We start from the raw sequence: 20,001 nt of genomic DNA on the forward strand, positions 1-20,001 counted from the left end.
GGCCCATCGAGCCTGCACCGACACATAGCCCACCCGATCCCCGTAACCCCTACACCAACACATATCCCACCCTATCCCCGTAACCCCATGTATTTAATCCCCCTCACACTAAGGGTCAATTTATCATAGCCAATCAACCTAACCCGCACATCTTTGGACTGTGGGAGGAAACCGGAGCACCCGGAGAAAACCCACGCAAACACGGGGAGAATGTGCAAACTCCACACAGACAGTCACCCGAGGCCGGATTTGAACCCGGGTCCCTGTCGCTGTGAGGCAACAGTGCTAACCACTATGCCACCGTGCTCTCTCATCAGCCAAGGCTTTGGTTCCCTTACCCTTCCCTCTTGTTGGAATGTACCTAGCCTGTACTTGGAACATCTCCTTAAAGATTACCCATTGTTCCGTTATAGTTTTTCCTGTCAGTCTTTGGTTCCATTTTACCCTGTCTGGATCCTTTCGCATCCTGTTGAAGTTAGCCCTATTCCAGTTTAGAACTTCCACTTTAGATTGTTCCTTGCTCCTCTCCATTGCTAATCTAAATCTTATGATGCGATGATCACTCGTACCCAAGTGTTCTCCCACAGACACTTGATCGACCTGGCCCACCTCATTCCCCTGCACCAGCTCCAGGAATGCCTCCTTCCTAGTTGGGCCAAAAACATGTTGGTCAAGCAAATTCTCCTGAACACACTTCAGAAATTCCTCCCCCTCCTTTCCCTTTACCCTAGCATTATCGCAATTGATATTTGGGTAATTAAAGTCCCCCAGTATCACCACTCTATAGCTCTTGCATATAGCTCTTGCATATCTCTGCAATTTCCCTGCAGATTTGCTTCTCTACCCCCCTCTCACTATTTGGAGGCCTATAGAATACCCCCAATAGTGTGATCATGCCCTTTTTGCTCCTCAACTCCAACCAAATAGATTCTGTTCTTGTCCCCTCAACACCCTCCCTTTCCCACACTGCAGTGTCTTCCTTATTCAACACTGCCACCCCACTTCCCTTTTTTTCCTTCCCTATTTTTTCTGAACACCTTGTACCCATGAATATTAAGTGCCCAGTCCTCACCATTTTTAAGCCACGTTTCCATTATTGCCACACGGCTAATTGTGCTTGTACCTCACCAACCTTATTCACCACACTTTGTTCGTTTACGTACATGCATTCTAAACCAATTTTTCATAGTCTTTCTTAGTCTGCTCCTATCTAATATGGTACTACTACCGCCTCTAGTACTATCCAGCACACTCGCAGTTTTTATGCATCTTATTCCTCTTTTCTACTCCTATATGCTGGTGCCCATCCCCCTGCCATGCTAGTTTAAACCCTCCCCAACAACACTAACAAACCTCCCTGCGGTGTACCCGTCCGGCTTGTACAGGTCCCACCTTCCCCAGAAATGGTCCTAATGCCTCAGAAAGCTAAAAACCTCCCTCCTGCACCATCTCTAGCCATGCATTCATCTGTTCTATCGGCCTATTCCTGTACTCACTAGCACGTGGCACTGGGAGTAATCCGGAGATTACTACCTTTTGAGGTCCTGCTTTTTAGTCTCTCTCCTAGCTCCCAAAACTCTGTGTGCAGGACCTCATCCCTCTTTCTGCCTACGTCGTTGGTACCGATATGAACAACGACCTCTGGATGTTAACCCGTCCCCCTCAGAGTGTCCTGCAATCGCTCAGTGACATCCTTGACCCTGGCACCAGGGAGGCAACATACCATCCTGGAGTCACGTCTACGGCCGCAGAAACGCCTGTCTGCTCCCCTAACTATCGAATCCCCTACCACTATTGCTCTTCCACTCTTTTTCCTCCTCCTCCCTCCCCCCCCGCCCCCCCCCCTCCCCCGTGCAGCTGAGTCACCCATGGTGCTGTGGACTTGACTCTGGCTGCACTCGCCAGAGGAACCATCGCCCTCACCAGTACTCAGAACAGAATACTGGTTGGAGAGCGCGATGTAATCCAGGGGCTCCTGCACTACCTGCCTGGTCCTCCTTCTGTCTGGCGGTCAACCATTCCCTCTCTGCCTGCATACTCTTAAGCTGCGGGGTGACCACCTCTAGAAACGTGCTATCCTCGTAACTCTCAGCCTCGTGGATGCACCGCAGTGACTCCAGCCGCCGCTCAAGCTCCGAAACCCGGAGCTTGAGCTGCTGTAGCTGGCGACGCTTCCCACACGTGTGGTCGTCCAGGCTACGCGAAGCATCCAGGACTTCCCACATGACACAGGACTGAGCTGCTCTGCCGTGCCTCTATTTAATAGACGCAGAAATAAACTTAAAACTTAACAAAATACACTCCCCAGCTACTCGCCAATCAGCTCCTTCCCTTGTGCGGACGTCACTTTTTTTACTCTGACGTCACTTTTTCAAAAACTGCCTCTGTTGAGTTGCTGCCACTCGGGACTGCTCCTTTTTAACTGCTCCGCTCTCTGTGTTCCCACCAGGTCCACTCCTTCTGGTCTTGTGCTCCTGTGATTAACTCCACAATTTAAAAGGTTTGTAGAGTGAAATGTTTCTCCAATGTAAATGAAGTTTCCTTTTTTGCATTTCAGATATATCTTTATTGCAGACAGTTTAACTCATGATATCCATATTATGGAAATAAATTCGAACAATACTCTGACTCCAGTGAAGGTAAGAGTGTGAAACACATCTTAGAATCCAACTGCCAATCAAAATCCTTGAATACTGTAACAAGTTTGCCTATAAATTTAGACATGATTTTAGTGTCAAAAATGGAAACTCTAATCTGGATGAAATTTCACTCCTGCTTATATAGTTAAGTTATTTTATGAGCAAAACTGACTTTTGATGTTTGAAGTCATGTTAATTATTCTATAACTGCCATTGCCAGTATATCCAGGGGATTGACAGTTTTCTTGGTTTTGTACATTTTCAGCACTCACCCTGGCAATGAAATGAATGCTAACATTGCAGTAATAATACTAATCAAATATCAAAGTTGTGCTTTAACTGGTCATTTTAATTAAAAGTGAGCTAATTCTGCCTTCCCATTATTTCCTTCATTCTCCATTATCTAGCTCACTTCTCATGTTTAGATTTTTACTTTTATTCTACCTAATTTATTCTTCCTGTCTGAAAGGTATGTATAGCTTGGTAGGTATAGCTCCACGACGGACAGTCACCCTCCAGTATTAGGCTCAATGGTCTACTATGGGGGGCATAGCAACTTTCAGACAACTGTAATGCCATAATCTTATAGGGCTCTTATAAGCAATTAATTTTAAGATGCAGCTTAAACTGAAGTGCTTCTAAAACGAAGAACTGTTATAAAGAGCAGCCATTGAAAAATGAAGATTGCCATTGAAATTAATAATAAAAATTAGGTGGGTTCCACAATGGGCGAGTCTTCTACCAGTATTACCCCCGAAGTTTGGGGTTTAACAACAACGATTTACAATCATACAGCGCTTTTAATGTAGAAAAACATCCAAAGCACTTCAAAGATGTAATCAGACAAAAATTAACACCGAGCCACGGAAGGAAATCTTGGAACGGGTAACAAAATGCTTGGTCAAAGAGGTGGATTTTAAGGAGAACCTTAAAAGAGAGGGCGATGGAGAGGCAGAGGGCTTTAGGAAGGGAATTTCAGGGCCTGGGGTCTAGATGGCTGAAGGCACGGCCACCGATGGATGATGGATTCATTTTTCCCAGTGTTTAAAGGGAGGAAATAGCGGCTCATCCAAGACTGAATATTTGATTAGGCAATGGATGGGTTGACGGAGGTAGAGCTGTGTGTCATCAGTGTACATGTGAAAGCTGATCCTATGTTCGCAGATGATACCGCCAAGGGTGGCACGCAGATAAGGGGACCAAGGATGGATCATTGAGCTCTCTGGAGGTAACAGTATGGGGGTGGGAGGAGGAGCCATTGCTGGAGAAGCTCTGGTTATGGTTGGATGGGTAAGAGTGGAACCAAACGAGTGCAATCCCACTGAACTGGACAATGGAAGAGAGGCATTGGAAGAGGATGGTGTGGTCGACCATGTCAAAGGCTGGCGAGAGTTCAAGGAGGACATTACATTCTAAGTTGATGGGTGCATTGATTCAATACTGTAACTTATTCAAATAAAATTCAACATTTTGATAGTTTTAGCATTGCTTTTAACAGTTGGTAGCCTGAGTTTATTACTGTTCTGTGTACATTAGCCAACATTTTAAACGCTTATAAATTCAAATACTCCAACAACAAAAAAAGACAAAGGGGGTGAAATTGGGTGCCTTTGCGACCAGGCACAGTGCTGACATCGACTCGCACCATATTCAGCGGGAGCTTTGTGGCGGTGCTACAGCGTTGCGCTCCGATCTCCCTCGCCCGGAGGTCATGATGTCATTGCCGTGCGTATCGCCTTGGTAGAGCCCCGGACCCAAAATTGACTTTCACACCCTGCAGCAGTGCCGGTCGAAAACAGACAGCTGCAGAAGGTGTGCATCAGGCGGCTGGCCGCTTCAGGGGCAAGGATTTAAGTAAAAAAAAAACGTAACTTTCTTCCAGTTTTTTCCGCGGGTTCCTGCCCGCGATCGATCAGCCCGGCACTCTGCTTGAGTGCCAGGCTGTTCGCATGGGATCGTGGCTGCCTTGGTGGTCCAGGTAGGTACTTTTTATATTGCAGAGCCTGCAGCGATGGCCCTTCCCTTTAAGGGAGGGAAGGAGCCTTTGAGTGCTGCTGGAGTTTTGGTAAGTGGGAGAAAAATCATTTAAGCGTATTTTGTGAATTTTAGATTGTTAAGAAGTCAATTATTTGAAGTAAGTTTAATTTTTTTAAGGGTTTTTTAAACTATTTGGCAGTTTAAACCAGAAGTAGAATCCGGGTATAAAAGGGGAGGGGCTAGTGCTGTGCATGGAGTGCTTTGTGCATTGAGTGCTGCTGGAGTTTTGGTAAGTGGAGAGTTCGGGCAAGTGGGAGGTGAGGGTGTGTTTTTTGCTCTGTTTTTCCCCCACTCCCAGGCTTAGACAGCACTGCGGAGGCGGAGCAGTGAGACGAGCCAACCAAACAGGCCCCACAGACAGTATTCAAGGAGGAGGTTGGTGATCAGCTGGTTGGTTGGTTTTCTTCCTTCTCTTCTCTTTTATACCTTTAAGTTGGTAAGTCCTATTGAATAGTGGTGTGATATTATCATCTATATCCGGGCAGGGTCTTCATAACTAATAATAAGAAATTTAATTAATTATATAGAATGGAGCAGGTGATGTGTTACTGTTGCGAGATGCGGGAGCCGGTGGACCCCATTGAGGCTCACGGTGATTACATCTGCGACAAGTGTTTGCTGCTAGAGGAACTCAAGTTCCATGTTATGGAGCTTGAGACCGAGCTTCAGACACTGCGACACCTCAGGGAGGGGGAGAAGTTCCTGGACACTCTGTTTCAGGAGATGGTCACACCTATGAAGTTAATTACTGCAGATGTAGTCCGTGGTCAGGGACAGGACGGTGTGACTACGAGTGAGGAAGGTACAGGGATCCAGGATGTAGTGTTGAAGAAGACGCAGCCCTTGCTCTTGTCCAGCAGGATCGAGGTTCTTACTCCCTGTGAGGGCGGGAGTGGGGACTGCAGGGAGGATGAGCAACCTGGCCACAGCACTGTGGTACAGGGGGCCATTCAAGTGGAGGGAGTAAAAAGAAATGTTGTAGTGGTAGGGGATAGTATCATTAGGGGGATAGATAGGGTTCTCTGCAGTCAAGAGCGGGAGTCCCGAAGGCTGTGTTGCCTGCCCGGTGCCAGGGTTAAGGACATCTCTTCTGGGCTGGAAAGAAACTTGGAGGGGGAGGATCCAGTTGTTGTGGTCCATGTTGGTACAAACGACGTAGATAGGACAAGGAAGACGGTTCTGTTAAAGGAGTATGAGCAGCTAGGGGTCAAATTAAAAAAACAGAACCTCAAGGGTAATAATCTCTGGGTTATTACCTGAGCCACGACCGAATTTGGCTAGGATAAATAAAATGAAAGAGTTAAATGCGTGGCTCAAAGACTGGTGTGGGAGAAATGGGTTTTGCTTCTTGGGACACTGGCACCAGTACTGGGACATGAGGGAGCTGTTCCGTTGGGACGGACTCCACTTGGCCAGTGCTGGGACTAGAGTCCTGGCGAATCATATAACTAGGGCTGTAGAGAGGGCTTTAAACTAATTCGTGGGGGGGAGGTTTCTAGAGAGCAAATAATAGAAATGACAACAGAGAAGGTCATAGACTTAGGTAGCAGTGGGGGAATTAAAAAACAACGTGTCAGGAAGGGACAGAAGGTATGGAGTAAAAAGTAAAGGAGTAAAAAGTAAAGTACTAAAAAGGGGAAAAAACAGGAACTAAGTGTTACAAAACATATTTGAAAGTTCTTTATCTGAATGCACGTAGCATTCGTAACAAAATGAATGAGTTAACGGCACCAATAACGACATATGGGTATGATCTTGTGGCCATTACAGAAACATGGCTGCAGGGTGACCATGACTGGGAATTAAACATACCAGGTTATTTAACAATCAGGAAGGACAGGCAGGAAGGGAGAGGAGGTGGGGTGGCTATGTTAATAAAGGAAGGAATCACTATAATACAGAGAAATGATATTGGGTCAAAGGAGTAGGATAGTGAAACAGTTTGGGTGGAGATAAGGAATAATAAGGGGAAAAAAAAACTAGTGGGTGTAGTCTATAGGCCTCCGAACAGTTGCAACTCTGTTGGACGGAGTATTAATCAGGAAATAGTTGAGGCTTGTAATAAGGGGACAGCTATAATTATGGGGGATTTTAATTATATTAACTGGACAAATCAAATTGGGCAGAGCAGCCTTGAGGATGAGTTCATTGAGTGTATTAGGGATGGGTTTCTTGAGCAGTATGTAACTGAACCGACCAGGGGGCAAGCAACCTTAGATTTGGTCCTGTGTAATGAGACAGGATTAATTAAAAATGTCCCAGTAAAGGATCCCCTTGGAATGAGTGACCATAACATGGCTGAGTTCCATATTCAATTAGAGGGTGAGAAGGTTGGATCTCAAACAAGCGTGCTGAGCTTGAATAAAGGAGACTATGAAGGTATGAGAGCGGAATTGATTAGAGTGGACTGGGAAAATAGATTAAAGGGTAAGACGGTACATGATCAGTGGTGTACATTTAAGGAGCTATTTTACAACTTCCAAAAAATATATATTCCACTGAGGAAAAAAGGGTGTAAAAGAAAAGATAGCCATCCGTGGCTAAGTAAAGTAATTAAGGATAGTATCCGACTAAAAACAAGGGCATATAAGGTAGCCAAATCTAGTGGGAGGATGGAAGATTGGGAAGTCTTTAAAAGACAGCAAAAAATAACACAAAATTGATTAAGAAAGGGAAGATAGATTATGAAAGTAAATTAGCAAAAAATATAAAAACAGACAGCAAAAGTTTCTATAGTTATATAAAAAGAAAAAGGGTGGCTAAAGTAAATGTTGGTCCCTTAGAGGATGAGACCAGGAAATTAATGGTGGGAAACATGGAGATGGCAAAAACACTGAACAATTATTTTGTATCAGTCTTTACAGTAGAGGACACTAAGAATATCCCAACACTGGACAAACAGGGGGCTCTAGGGGGGGGGGAGGAACTAAATATGATTAAAATCACTAAGGAAGTGGTACTTGGTAAAATAATGGGACTCAAGGCGGATAAATCCCCTGGACCTGATGGCTTGCATCCTAGGGTCTTGAGGGAAGTAGCGGTAGGGATTGTGGATGCATTGGTAATAATTTTCCAAAACTCACTGGACTCAGCAAAGGTCCCGGCAGATTGGAAAACTGCTAATATAACACCCTTATTTAAAAAGGGTAGTAGGCAGAAGGCTGGAAACTATAGACCTGTTAGCCTAACATCTGTGGTTGGTAAAATGTTAGAGTCCATTATTAAGGAGACAGTAACGGGACATTTGGATAAACATAATTTAATAGGACAAACTCAGCATGGTTTCATGGAGGGGAAGTCATGTTTGACAAATTTGCTGGAGTTTTTTAAGGAAGTAACATACAGGGTGGATAAAGGGAAACCAGTGGACGTAGTGTATTTAGACTTCCAAAAGGCATTTGACAAGGTGCCACACAAAAGATTATTGCTCAAGATAAAAAATCACGGGATTGGGGGTAATATTCTGGCACGGGTGGAGGATTGGCTATCTAACAGAAAGCAGAGAGTTGGGATAAATGGTTCGTTCTCAGATTGGCAACCAGTAACTAGTGGTGTTCCGCAGGGGTCAGTGCTGGGTCCCCAACTCTTTACAATCTATATTAACGATTTGGAGGAGGGGACCGAGTGTAACATATCAAAGTTTGCAGATGATACAAAGATGGGACGGAAAGTAGTGAGTGAGGAGGACATAAAAAACCTGCAAAGGGACCGAGACAGGCTAAGTAAGTGGGCAGAGATTTGGCAGATGGAATACAATACTGGAAAGTGTGAGGTTATGCACTTTGGCAGGAAAAATCATAGAGCAAGTTATTATCTTAATGGCAAGAAACTGGAAAGTACTGTAGTACAAAGGGATCTGGGGGTCCTGGTGCACGAAACTCAAAGTTAGTATGCAGGTGCAGCAAGTGATCAAGAAGGCCAATGGAATGTTGGCTTTTATTGCTGGGGGGATGGAATATAAAAACAGGGAGGTATTGCTGCAGTTGTACAAGGTATTGGTGAGACCGCACCTGGAATACTGCATACAGTTTTGGTGTCCATACTTAAGAAAAGACATACTTGCTCTCGAGTCAGTACAAAGAAGGTTCACTCAGTTAATCCCGGGGATGAGGGGGTGGTCATATGAGGAGAGGTTGAGTAGATTGGGACTCTACTCATTGGAGTTCAGAAGAATGAGAGGCGATCTTATTGAAACATATAAGATTGTGAAGGGGCTTGATCGGGTGGATGTTCCCAATGATGGGTGAAACTAGAACTAGGGGGCATAATCTTAAAATAAGGGGCTGCTCTTTCAAAACTGAGATGAGGAGAAACTTCTTCACTCAGAGGGTGGTAGGTTTGTGGAATTTGCTGCCCCAGAAAGCTGTGGAAGCTACATCATTAAATAAATTTAAAACAGAAATAGATAGTTTCCTAGAAGTAAAGGGAATTAAGGGTTACGGGGAGCGGGCAGGAAATTGGACATGAGTCTAGGTTCGGAATGGTCATGGCCCTGTGGGTAGTGGAGTGGGCCCAGGGGCCGTGTAGCCTGGTTCTGCTCCTACTGTGTTCTAATTCTGTTAGATTTCAGGAGATGGTTTTATTCCTGTTCCTGGCTGGGGTGGAGATCGCCTTTACAGAAGGTAAGTACTGTAGAAAATATAGGGACAGTGATCTCCTGGAAGAATTTCGATTGCCTAGATGGGTCGGAGAGGAATTTCCCAGATTTTTTTCTCCCAAATTGGCCATTGGGTCTTTATCTGTTTTTTCGCCTCTCCCGGGAGATCACATGGGTTCGGGTGGATGCAGAGTGATAGAAGATTTGAGGTTAGGATCAGATCAGCCATGATCTTATTGAATGGTGGAGCAGGCTCGAGGGGCCGATTGGCCTACTCCTGCTCCTATTTCTTATGTTCTTATGAACGCGGCAGCGCTGATGGCCCAGTGTGCAGTGCTGCTGAAGTCTCCGCCCCGCCTGCTGCCGATTGTGCTCCAAGAAGGAAGTAGAGCACTTGCTTTAGCGCTCCACTTCCTTCCTGGAGTGCAAAACCAATTTTTTTTTAGAAGTTTAGAAACATTAGCGCCTGGTGCTAATTTTCTCAACTTTTAAAAGTTTGCGCCCCAAACGGGGCTACAATGAATTTCTCCCCCAATGTCTTTTGCCTTCCCATTTCTTGATTGTAGTGTATGTACTTTGCAGAAGGAACTATATTCTGCAGCCCCTGTATACTGCTGTACCAGTAGTAACCACCCCTGTATATAAGCCTGTGTAGTAACTTTGCATAGTAGTTCCAGTTTTGTCTCCACTCAGTAAAGACCTGTTGTAACCAACTCCTGCAGTCCGTGTCTCAATTACACACGGACATAATACTGGCGACGAGCAGATCCGAACTTACCAACAGTTCTGCACCACCTCATGGGGATCCATCCCTGAAGCGAAGTTGTTAGAGGTCGAGGCCAGAAGGAAGAAAGAAAAAAAAACAAACAGAAGAAACGGGCGTCGACCGTGGGCAACCGCCTCTGATTCATCGGAGTTGAAGATTTGCAGGAGAGGCTGTCGAGAGCGGGACTTGGTTATCCTGTCTATGGTGTTCCAGCTAATCAGGCTGGTGGCAGGTAGTACACTGATTCTTCCTGGGCTGCGGTGGGCTAGAGCTCGATCGGGTGGCTTTTCAACGGGGCCGAGCAGCATTGTCGGGAAGAGGAGAGAGAGAGGGTGGAGCACACAGGGCGCGGCCGGTGCTGTGAAGCCGGGCAGCGTACAGACCCGAGAAGAGGGAGGAAAGTGTCCTGTAGGGTTGCTCTGACGACGGGAAAATAAAAGAAATTAGAAGCGCAGGAAGCCGCGAGGAGCTGCAGTTTGCCACGGGAACCGCGGAGAGCGGCGTTAGCAGCAGCGTGGGTGGGAAGTGCGCAAAGACCATAGGGCGTCGCCATCAAGGCATAAAAACGCCAGCAACAGCGCTAGCAGCAGCGGAGAAGACAGAAAGCGCAGGAGGCGCCATCTTAATCCAGCGAGGAAGAAGGCAAAGCGCGGGAGGCGCCATTTTGTTAAATCGGGGAAGAAGGCAAAGCGCGGGAGGCGCCATCTTACATTTCCAAGATGCCGAAGACTGGCAATATCACTGCCTTCGATAATGCAATAGAAGACTGGACCACGTATGTGGAAAGAGTCGAAGTATATTGCAAGGCAAACGAAGTAGCCGATGAGAAAAAGGCATCAGTACTACTAAACTTAATGGGCGCAAGAACGTACGGCCTATTGCGGAACCTGATCACTCCAGCCAAACCGATGGCGAAGAGTTTTAACGAAATTGTTGATATCCTACAGGAACACCTAAATCCTACACCGCTGCTGATAGCAGAAAGATTTAAATTCCACAGGAGAAATCAGCATAAAGATGAGAGCAATGCTGATTACCTTACGGAACTACGCAAGCTATCCAAGCACTGCCAGTTCGAAGCAGGACTGACGGACACTCTACGGGACCAATTTGTCTGTGGACTCCTGAGTGAAGGAACCCAGAAGAGGTTACTCTCAGAGAAAGAGCTGACGCTGGATAACGCTTTCAGCTTGGCAGTATCGTACGAAGCAGCAAGGGGAGCTGCGGAAATACAGCAAAAGCCACAGGAATACGACACCCATGAAATGACACGGGGATTTGAAAAATGTTATCGCTGCGGCAGAACAACCCATGACCAGAAGGGCTGCTGGTCCAAGGACAAAATATGCAGGCGATGCGGAAAGATGGGACACATTGCACGAGTTTGCAGGTCTGGGAAGAAGACTAATGACAACAAAAAGGCTACTAAGGAACAGTACAGGAAAGTACAAAAGATGACGCACAGTAGTTCCGAAGACCAGAAGAGCGATAGTGAATCCGGGAACAAGAGACTAAGCTGTCTCAAACTTCACAACGTAATCGCAAAAGAGGATCACCGAACCATTTGGGTCACCCTCACGATAGCAGGGTCCCAAGTCAAAATGGAATTGGATACAGGATCAGCCCTGACCGTCATGAATCGACGAGACTACGAGCGGCTATTCTCACACATACCCTTGAAAGAGACATCCATTGTCTTGAAGACGTATATGGGGCAGAAAGTATACCCCAGAGGGAAAATAAGGGTGCCTGTCGAATACAACGGCAAGGAAATACAGAAATTGTATCTGTACATACTGCAAGATGGTGGACCACCGTTATTGGGACGTGAATGGATCAGAAAGATAAGTTTAGACTGGCACTCCATTCAGGCACTGACGGTGGCTGGTAAAAAGGATGATGACGTCACACCTGGACGATTGTCAAAAATCTTAGCTAATGCCAAAGAGGTATTTCAACAAGAACTGGGAACTCTTAAAGGCGTAACTGCCTCGATAAAAATAGAAGAGAATGCAATTCCCAAGTTTTTCAAAGCAAGACCGGTACCGTATGCAATTCGCCCAGCCGTCGAGGCAGAGCTGGAGAATCTGGAGAATGCAGGTGTATTATCTAAGGTAGACTGGAGCGAGTGGGCGACACCCATCATTCCTGTCATGAAGAAAACGTTAAACAATAAGTCTGAGGAGCCAAGGAGGGTTCGCATCTGTGGGGACTTCAAGGTGACGGTGAACCCAGTCCTTCACACAGTACAGTATCCTCTCGCAAGGATAGAAGATATTTTCGCCTCACTATCTGGAGGGAAGCGTTTTACAAAAATTGACCTAGCACAAGCATATTTGCAGATGGAGGTTGAAGAATCCTCTGGGAAGTATCTCACGATAAACACTCACAAAGGTCTTTACCAGTATAATCGACTGGTATTCGGAGTAGCGTCAGCTCCGGCGATATGGCAAAGAGCGATGGAACAAGTCCTGCAAGGGATTCCGGGGACTCAGTGTTACTTGGACGACATCCTAGTGACAGGTGAAGATGACAGTGAACACCTTGCCAACCTAGAGCAGGTGCTCACTAGACTAAGAGAACATGGGCTACGAGCCAATCGCCCCAAGTACGAGTTTTTTAAGAAACAGATAACGTATTGTGGCCACGTGATTGATGAAGAGGGGTTACATAAGTCCCCTGACAAAATTGAAGCGGTAGTTAAGGCTCCAGCGCCTGAAAATGTGTCGCAACTGAGGTCATTCCTCAGATTAGTGAATTACTACCATAAGTTTTTGCCCAATTTGCCTACAATTCTGCACCCACTGAACGCCCTACTACAAACTGGAGTAGCACGGAAATGGAGCGATGAATGTAAGCGGGCCTTTCAGAAGAGTAAAGACCTAATCACTTCAAGAGAAGTATTGGCTCACTACAACCCATCACTACCGATAAGACTGGCGTTTGATGCGTCTCCCTACGGCATTGGAGCGGTACTGTCACATAAATTCCTTGATGGTTCAGAGAGGCCGATAGCTTTTGCATCACGCTCGTTAACTTCAGCCGAGCGTAACTACGCCCAGATTGACAGAGGCCCTCGGCCTGGTGTGGGGGATGAAGAAGTTCAATCACTAGCTGCACGGTCAGAAATTTGCTCTACTAACTGATCATCAACCTCTTGTCTCCATTTTCAACCCTCAGAAGGGCGTCCCGATAATGACAGCACAACGGCTACAGAGGTGGTCCCTTTTCCTAGGGGCACACCAATATGACATCGAGTACAAAGGAACTAAACAGCATGGGAATGCTGATGGATTGTCGCACCTACCGTTGCCGACGGTGGAAGAAGCACCTGCAGTGGATCCTGTGGAGATATTCCACTTGACCATAGTCGAATGTCTACCTGTGACGAATGCAAACATAGAAAAGGAAACACGAAATGACCTGACACACTCCTGGGTCTATGATTTAACGGTGAAGGGATGGCCAGCACGTGGCGAACCACTGTTGCCAGCATTCTCGCCGAGAAGAGAACAGCTGTCAGTGTGCAGAGGGACCTCGATGTGTGGATCCAGAGTAGTAATTCCACCCAAATTGAAGGATAGAGTGCTCAATGAGCTTCATGAGGGTCATCTGGGAGGGGTAAAAATAAAGAACTTAGCCAGAGCGTTTGTGTGGTGGCCGGGAATCGATAGAGAAATCGAAGAGATGACCAAGAGCTGTACAGGATGCCAGAAGGTCCAAAACGCCCCACCACCAGCCCCTCTACATCCATGGGAGTGGCCCTCATCTCCATGGCGAAGGGTACACATTGATTTTGCTGGTCCATTTATGGACTCGATGTTTTTAATTGCGGTGGATGCACATTCAAAGTGGCCAGAGGTAATAAAAATGTCCTCAACCACCACAGAAAAAACTATCACAGTCTTACGAACCATATTTGCCAGAAATGGGCTGCCTGAACAGATTTGCTCTGACAATGGACCACAGTTTGTGTCTGAAGAGTTCCGGAGGTTCTTAAAGAACAATGGTGTTAAGCATTACATATCCGCCCCATATCATCCAGCCACCAATGGTTTGGCTGAGAGGTTCGTTCAAACATTCAAGAAGGCTATCAAGGCAATGTGTAATGAAGACATACCCCTACAACACAAGGTGGATAACTTCTTGTTTGCCTACCGGAATGCGACACATGCGGTTACCAACCAAACTCCAGCCATGATCTTCAATCGAAGACTACGATGCCGCTTGGATTTGGTTAAGCCAAACATCAGAAGAGATGTGGAGAACAGGCAGTTTCAGAATATGAATGAAAGGCCGACCATAGTTTCAAGATAGGTCAACCAGTTTTGGCCCGGGACTACCGTACAGAGAAATGGCAGCCAGGAACGATCTGCACACGGCAAGGACCTCTAATGTATACCGTGGACGTTGGAGAGAGCATTGTAAGACGCCATGCTGACCAGATTCTAGAGTCACTGGAAAATGTCAATTCCACACCACGATCCGATACACCTGGTGATGAAACCGAAGTACCAATTGCATCTACCTCAGAATCGGGGATATTGGAAGCAGACGAACCAAACAACGACGTTGATTCCGAATCAACTTTGCCAGAAGAACCTGATACCCCAAAGAGGCGTTATCCAGACAGAATCAGGAAGCCTCCTCAAAGACTGAACTTATAATTGCTTAACTTCAGCTAATGTATATAGCAACTGTCATTGTAAATATGTTACTTAATTATTAATCGAATGTTATGTACTGTTTAGCTAAAAGGGGAGGAATTGTAGTGTACGTACTTTGCAGAAGGAACTATATTCTGCAGCCCCTGTATACTGCAGTACCAGTAGTGACCGCCCCTGTATATAAGCCTGTGTAGTAACTTTGCATAGTAGTTCCAGTTTTGTCTCCACTCAGTAAAGACCTGTTGTAACCAACTCCTGCAGTCCGTGTCTCAATTACACACGGACATAATATTGATGGAATAGCCACCAATTCAAGAATTCTGGAAAAGGAAATGGGGAACCTCGGGTCACAGAGAAAGTAACAGATATACAAAATCAAATTCACATATGCACTAAAAAAGGAGTACAGTGCAACCTGTACGTTAGGGACACCCAAGGACTTCCATCAGGTGTCCTTATTTCAAAATGGTCATTATATGTACAGTAAACTGGATGAGCCAAATATTCCGGGTTTGTCAATATATCCTGCAGCGTTCCTTTTTTTCCGCCCTTGCCTTGGATCGTGCCCAATTTTGGAGCCCTGCCAGCAGGATGTGATTTCAGTTAATTTTCCATTTGTTGGGTTTCCCAATTCATTGCCATCACAGGGTTCTTTTCCATTGAGGGACAGATGTCCTGATCCTGGGATCTGCGACGTTGGCAGCCTAGTGGAGTAGGCGGTGGCCAGGTGATGGGCGGTGGCTGGAAAATGTTATTGGATTTACCTGATAAAGGTTGGGTCCCCTGTAGTTGAGAATCTTTATTTGTGGTTTTGCGCCAGCAGCTGTTGAGATGTTCCAAGAACCAGGAGGCCACTAGAGAGCAGGCAAAGAGGGAAAACCATATCTGTCCATCTTGGTCACCAATTTCCCCCAAGCCCCCATTTCCCAGTCTCCATCTACCCTTAACTCAGGCACCCACTGCGATTTCAGGGCCTCCAATCCCTGACTCCCACGCCTGACCAGCAGCTCCTGGTTTTTCTTTAATGGAGATCTCTTTACCCAGTGACCATAATGGCAAAGAAACCCCTCGATCCCTGGGATTGAATGCTTGCACGGCTCTATCACAGGGATGGAGGGGTTCCTCTGTCAATATGCATGCTGGGTAGGGATCTCCATTACACACAAGCAATTTTTTCACCCACTGCTATCTCGCATTTACCCGTGTCTGATGTTGTAAATGGACTAGGTACATTGAAGGCTGTCTGTAGTTCATAATTTGCGAGTGTCCATGGTTTCAAGGCAGTTTGTATCCATTATAATGTGATTTATTTGGGACTCTCTAAGTCTGTTTTTTGTACAGAAACGAGAGTCTATTCGTACAGGTTTCACTGTAAAATATTACCGTATCAATAACTAACCCTGTGACTAAAGTACATGTGCATGGCTCCAAAATCACCAAACTAATACAATTTTTAGAAATTCCAGCGTTTCCTTTTTGAACAGTTCCTGAATTACCTGACAATTTTTGGATGTTTTCACTGTTTTCAATGCAAGGTTCAAGTCATATTCAGAGATGTTGGTGTCATTCGAAGTTTAGGAGAAAATTATGTTGAGTACAATTGGGTTCCATACAGTGTTATTATAGTTTAATTCTTGGAAGCTAGTGATGTGTAACATGAAGGTAGAAATTACAATCAGCACTCTTCTGGTATAAATGTTTACCAGTCGCACCAAATTCCTCTCTCTATTTCAGCACATTTAAACCATTTATTTTTAACAAGTTGGCATCTGTTAAAATAGCGTAGAGGAATTTGGTGTGTATTGAGAATTCATGCGAACAGCACAAATCATTTTTTACTCTGTAGTGTGCAAGAATACATACTATCAATCCTGAAGATATAATTGAATTGCTTATCTTAATGCTGGTTACTCCCTTTGAAGACTTTGCAGGTAGGAACTGTGGCAGACAATCTGGAGGTGGATCCTAAGACTGGAGATGTGTGGATTGGTAGTTGCCCCGTTGGCTGGAAATTGTTCTCCTACAATCCTGAAAATCCCCCAGGATCTGAGGTTTGTCACTTGAAATATTGAGAAAAAAATGCAATTCGTTTTGAAATTAGTTGAGTTGTTTTAATTTTAAAGTATGTTGTAAATGAATCAGGTGCTGGACTTATTGAAATGTTCAGCATGATGGGCACTATTTGTTTATAATTGAATGGTTGCTAACATAGCCTGTAACTATTAAAGTTAAACTTGTGCCATGCCAAGAGAACACACCTTTTGAAGCCGTAAAATATAAATCTATCCTGATAATTTTGTCTTCGTTTCAAAAAAAATTAACTTTACTGATTTGTATTTAAAATAAAAAATCTAGATAGTATTGACACAAACGTGCAATCATTGACATAGAAGCGGTTGTGTTGTGTTGCAAATGTACATCTGCATTTGTTTTAAAACTTTTTCAAATCAGCCTTTTATAGACACAGACTTGCACGTATGACTATGTTCATCTATGGGGGAGGGAGATTTAAATATGTGCTCAAGGGTTAACAGTTAATCCTGTTTGATTTTAACTCTAGCTTCTGTGTAAACTTCTATGATTTTAAACTGACATTAGACTGAAGCAAATATGAACTTAAATTCAGATTAAAACCAGAAGGGCCATTTACTTAAGCTAGGCTCATGTCATCATTGGAAAAATAGGCATTTGTTTCATTCGGTTAGAATGTTTTATTTTGATAGTTGTATTGGATGAGTAACCATGTCTCTCTTTACACACAGGTAATCAGAATTGAAAACATTCTCTCCATGGCCCCAAAAGTGACTCAAGTGTATGTGAACGATGGCTCTGTTCTCCAAGGCACATCAGTTGCCACTGTTTACGAAGAAAAACTGCTTATAGGCACATTCTTCCACAAAGCTCTTTATTGCGAGCTTAGTAGTTTATAACCTAGAATAGACGTATGCATTTCAAGTGCTAATGCCCAGTTAACTGCACTTTCACAGCCATTAAAGATCCCTTTATTCAAGCAGTGACTAAAAGTTTTTGTAATTCTTCCTAGTTCCTAATACCATTGTTTATGTGCTAATGCAAAGTTTTCAGTAGGTGGTCGTTTTATTTTAGGTATATAGTGATGTAAATTTTGTTTTTAGTAAAATTATATCCTATTATAATTGGGGAGAATTCTGAAAGAATGTTTTAATAGTTTCAAAATAAGGCTACTTCCAATGCATTCTATTGTAGTGGAAGCAAAATCTTGTCTAGATGTTTGCTGATTGCACGATGTTCAATTCCATTTGCTACATAAAATGTATAACAGGATTTCTTGTCTGGGAGTACATATTTAATATTTCACCACAAACTTGAATATGTTCCAGCTAGCTCATCAATATAGTCATAGTGATGCTTTCCTATTGTTTTGGTTATAAGGTTGTGTAAGATCATGTAATGGCTCCCGCTTGGTCGAAGTAATTAACTACATCAATCATTAGAATATTTTGATGGAACTTTAGGGTGAATGGGAAAGAATTGTTTTAATGATAAATGTAACTAATTTCTAGTCCAGCTCTGGATTTAATGTAAAACCTTTTTCCTTGATTTTTGATCAATGAAAATAAATTTGCCTGTGTGTAAAATTAATTTGCCTGTGTAACATTTAATAAGCTTTTGCTAATTGGAATGGTGTACAATTTCCATAATAAACTTTGCAATGATCCATGCACTGTATTGACCATGTTGCTGTTTTGAATGGCCATATTAACTGCTTTGTTAACTGCTTTACCTTCTGCCTGTAATAAAAGATAAAGGCACAGTTTTTTGTGGTTGTAATGACAGCGAAACTGTTGTTGTTTGCTGTCATTACGCTGTGAAACTGACAGCAACTTCTGGCATTTGCACATGTGCAGTTAAAGCAGAAATCCAGAAATTGCTGTCAGTGATCCCATGCTGCGCCACAGGGCAGTGTTGAAGTCTGCAGAGGGAAATCTTTAGAAATTATTGAACTGACGATAACTTCCCCTTTGATGCTCTAATATTGCTGTTTAAAACCCCCCGAAAAAGTTAAGCCTTTTGAATGCAGTGTAACTGGGTTTTTAACTACGTACTAAGTCAAAATTACTGCTGAACAACCTCCCTGGCCCTGAAAACAAATTTTATATTTTTGGAATGTCAAATTTTTCCATTATAAAATGTAATTCTTTTTAATCATTTTTATTTTTAAAAGTTTGATATTTCAGCTTCTACCTAAATCCCATGTGTATGTCCCAATCTTTATTTCGCTATTTATAAAAAGTGAAGGATATCGGTGCATTTTACTTCCTGGTTTGCTGTCTGAGAATTCTTTGTGATTGGCTGCTTAGCCTGCTTGATAACATCACTTGCTGGATGCTGGAGATCCCCTAGACTTGATGCCAGAATCAAACTAACGTTGGGAAAGGCGAAATCCACGCCACAGAGATCACTAGATGGTTGTGGTCCGCTGTTTTCGAGGTCAATGGCAAACACCATCACTTCACCCAAATTATCTGCAAAATTTAGACCATTGTTTAAGTCGAGGTGGGATGTGAAGTTTTGGCACTGCATTCTAACACCTTGCTGTGGGGCTCTTCCAAAGAGATTTATAAAACTCCTAGTGTTGCTGCAAAATTAAGCAAATCATGTAGGTCACAGACTGCTTTTCTAAATCCGAGGTTCCCAAACTGGGGAATGGTGGTTGGGGCGAGTTTATCGGGGGTGCAAGGAGGATGGGTTGGATTACTGTGCACTTGGTGTGATTTTAGCTTTAAATTTGCTTCATTCAATTTTATTCAAAGCCTGTTTTGTTTGTCCACTTCATCACAAGCAACACTAGAAGGGACACTGGGGTGGTTGGTGATCTTATGGTGTCTGAGCATGTTTTTGGGCCCAGACTCAGCACAGCATGCACCATGCATTGCAGGAATCGCCGAGGATACGGGTTACTGCAGCTCCTACCACAGCTACTATTAGCATTCATCTTGCGGCAAAGTTCTGAACCCCTACCACTACCAGTCCCATGTGGTCAACGGCTCTGCTGCCAATTACCCTGCCATGGCTTTCCACGAATACAGTTACCCCAGCCATTACCAATCGTACAGCAGGGCTCAGCCAACATGCACCCAGCCAGGTAAGCGAGGCGTACATGAGATGCAAGTGCATAGTGTCTGAGTCATGGGAATCGTCAGGCGATTCTATTTTCTCTCTTCCCCCCTCTGTTTTTGTCTGGAAAGCAGCTGGCCGATTCAGCTCCTGGAGTTAGAGAGTTTATTGGTTATTTTACTTAAATGAAACATTGAT

The 20,001-nt window shown here is 44.3% G+C and overlaps 1 protein-coding gene across 1 annotated transcript in view; it reads left to right on the forward strand.

Moving 5' to 3' along the window:
* Window positions 1–18,407, forward strand: part of LOC147117364 (serum paraoxonase/arylesterase 2-like) — a 74,850-nt gene extending 56,443 nt beyond the window's left edge. The window contains 3 exon segments of the mRNA XM_085988320.1: window positions 2,558–2,639; window positions 16,629–16,757; window positions 17,469–18,407. Of these exon segments, the coding sequence (XP_085844446.1) occupies window positions 2,558–2,639; window positions 16,629–16,757; window positions 17,469–17,636 (379 nt within the window). The 3' untranslated portion in view covers window positions 17,637–18,407.
* Window positions 18,408–20,001: the final 1,594 nt, after the last annotated feature.

The sequence above is a fragment of the Somniosus microcephalus genome, chromosome 5, assembly GCF_052327205.1.
Source record: "Somniosus microcephalus isolate GS21.2 chromosome 5, FLI_Smic_1.0, whole genome shotgun sequence".
In the NCBI taxonomy this organism is placed as follows: Eukaryota; Metazoa; Chordata; class Chondrichthyes; order Squaliformes; family Somniosidae; genus Somniosus; species Somniosus microcephalus.